Genomic DNA, 2,316 nt, shown 5'->3' on the forward strand with positions numbered 1-2,316 from the left:
TTTTTAATTTGACTAGTTTTTCCCCCCCTGGTGATGATTAATAGATATCACCTACATAATGCCTTTAAGGTTTCCCTCCCAGTGGTTTCATTATTTTGATTAATGAAGATTTTACATTGATGATGTACATTCATTGAGATCATCACTCATTAAATTGTTAGAAGGAAAAACCATATACTAGCCCAAGAAAAATCAAACAGCCAAGTATATGTCTCAGTCATAAGCAAGAGAATAAGCTCTTTATTCAGAACATTTAAAAACAGAGATGGAGGTAATTCTTTCATTTTATTCCATGCTATAACATTTCATCATCTTCTTTATTATTTGTAGCACTTGCAGATAATTTTTCTATAAACATTTGAATGAATGAGTAAAAGTATCAAATGCCTACTAAAATTGATATTGAATTTGATACTTTATATATATTTAATACAAAACCATGTATCTCTCTAGCATTCCAGCATCAACAATATTGACATAAAAAACAAGACTGCTGTATTGGAGTTTATCCTTGTTGGGCTATCTACAACAACTGAAATGCAGTCCCTTCTCTTCTGGATATTCATTTTCATCTACACGATGGCCCTAATTGCCAACTTTGTCCTCATTCTTACCATATACTCTTGTAGAAAACTCCACACCCCCATGTATTTCCTCATTGTCAATTTGTCTTTAGTGAATGTATTCTCCATTTCAGTTACAATACCTAAATTGCTACATAATCTTTTGACCGGAAGAAAGACCATCTCATTTTACGGATGCATTGCACAGGTCTATCTGTTTGTCTGGGCTTTGGGAACAGAACTTCTTCTTCTCTCATTCATGGCTTTTGATCGCTATGCTGCTATCTGTCACCCTTTGCAATACACTGTTATTATGAAGAAGGAAGTGTGTTTGGGCATAGCAAGTATTGTATGGATTTTTGGAATGATCAATTCTGGAATCCATGCTGGACTTACATTAGAGCTCTCTTTTTGTAACTCCAATATTATCAATCACTTCTTCTGTGATATACCTCCTTTATTGCAACTCTCATGTTCAGATAAAAATCCAAATGAAATTATGGAATTTATTTCAGATGTGATATTTGGGATTTGCAGCTGTGGACTAACTTTCACATCCTATTTTTTTATATTAAAAAACATTTGCTCATTGCGTTCCACTGAAGGGAAGAAGAAAGCCTTCTCCACATGTTCTTCACACTTCATTGTAATCAGTATTTTCTTTTCTTCAGTGATCTACACATATATCAGGCCCTCCTCAGTCTATGCTCTTGATCAGGACAAGCTAATTTCTCTTCTTTATTCAGTGGTAACACCAGTTGTTAATCCAATCATATATTCATTGAGAAATAAAGATTTTATAGAAGGATTGAAAGCACTTATAAGACGAATTAGGCTGTTCAGTTGAACCTACATTTTTGAAACCCAATCTGAAGGGGGGGGAAATCTAGCAGACAAAAAGTCAACACTTTGTATTAAACAGAACATTTTCCCCATTTGTTATTTGGGTCCTATAATTATAATCATAAATGTATATATAGATATTATGCATAATGGCTTTTTCCTTCTCTCTGTAGGTCATCAAAATTCTAAAATTTGTGCAGAGTTCTATGAAACAATGACACACACACATGCACAAACACATTCACACACGTGTGTGTATGTGTGTGTGTGTGTATGTGTGTGTGTGTGTGTATCTCCTAAGTTAGAAAATTGTTGGGAGCAGCAGATACACCATCCCAGAACTCTTTTGAGTTGTTCCCATATTGGAGCATTTTCACTGAATAATCTTGGTCTCAGTGGTAAATTATCTCACTCAGAACAGAGTCTTCACTCAGGTGCATATGCATATGAAAAGTTCCAATCAAGCTATACCCTTAGTAAATTTTATATCAATGTCTCAGTGATTAAGCATTAAGGCAAATCTTTCAGCATGTCATGCTAATATTGTGCATCTTTTTGCAAACATCTTGGGTTTCTGAATAATTTTAAATTTTTGCATGTTGCAGAAGACAAGTCATAATGTAACAAATTTAAGTATACAATAACTTCAGCATAATTTTGCTAATATAAAATACATCTTGTCTTTTGAGACAAACATAAAAGGAAAAAAAAAACATACAAGACATCTGCTTTAGAAAATGGCCAAACATCACATGAAAATTTATCTTCACATCTCTTTTTATTCTCATATAATATTTCTAAACCATAAATGCATATGTACATAGGTAAGAATTTTTACCAAGCTCTTTGTACTATCTTCATTTATTTCAAAGATAGGAAACTTCCTTCAAGCTGGCAGGCCCAGACCTTA

The 2,316-nt window shown here is 33.5% G+C and overlaps 1 protein-coding gene across 1 annotated transcript; it reads left to right on the forward strand.

The window, feature by feature from the left end:
• Positions 1-265: 265 nt before the first annotated feature.
• LOC113424029 (olfactory receptor 13G1-like) lies at positions 266-1,410 on the forward strand. The gene is made up of 2 exons (XM_026685637.1): positions 266-271; positions 454-1,410. The coding sequence occupies exons 1-2, from the start codon at positions 266-268 to the stop codon at positions 1,408-1,410; spliced, it is 963 nt and encodes a 320-aa protein (XP_026541422.1).
• The last annotated feature ends 906 nt before the right edge of the window (positions 1,411-2,316 follow it).

This window comes from Notechis scutatus, chromosome Z, assembly GCF_049901735.1.
Source record: "Notechis scutatus isolate UNSWTSFEM ecotype Mainland chromosome Z, rNotScu1.2, whole genome shotgun sequence".
In the NCBI taxonomy this organism is placed as follows: Eukaryota; Metazoa; Chordata; class Lepidosauria; order Squamata; family Elapidae; genus Notechis; species Notechis scutatus.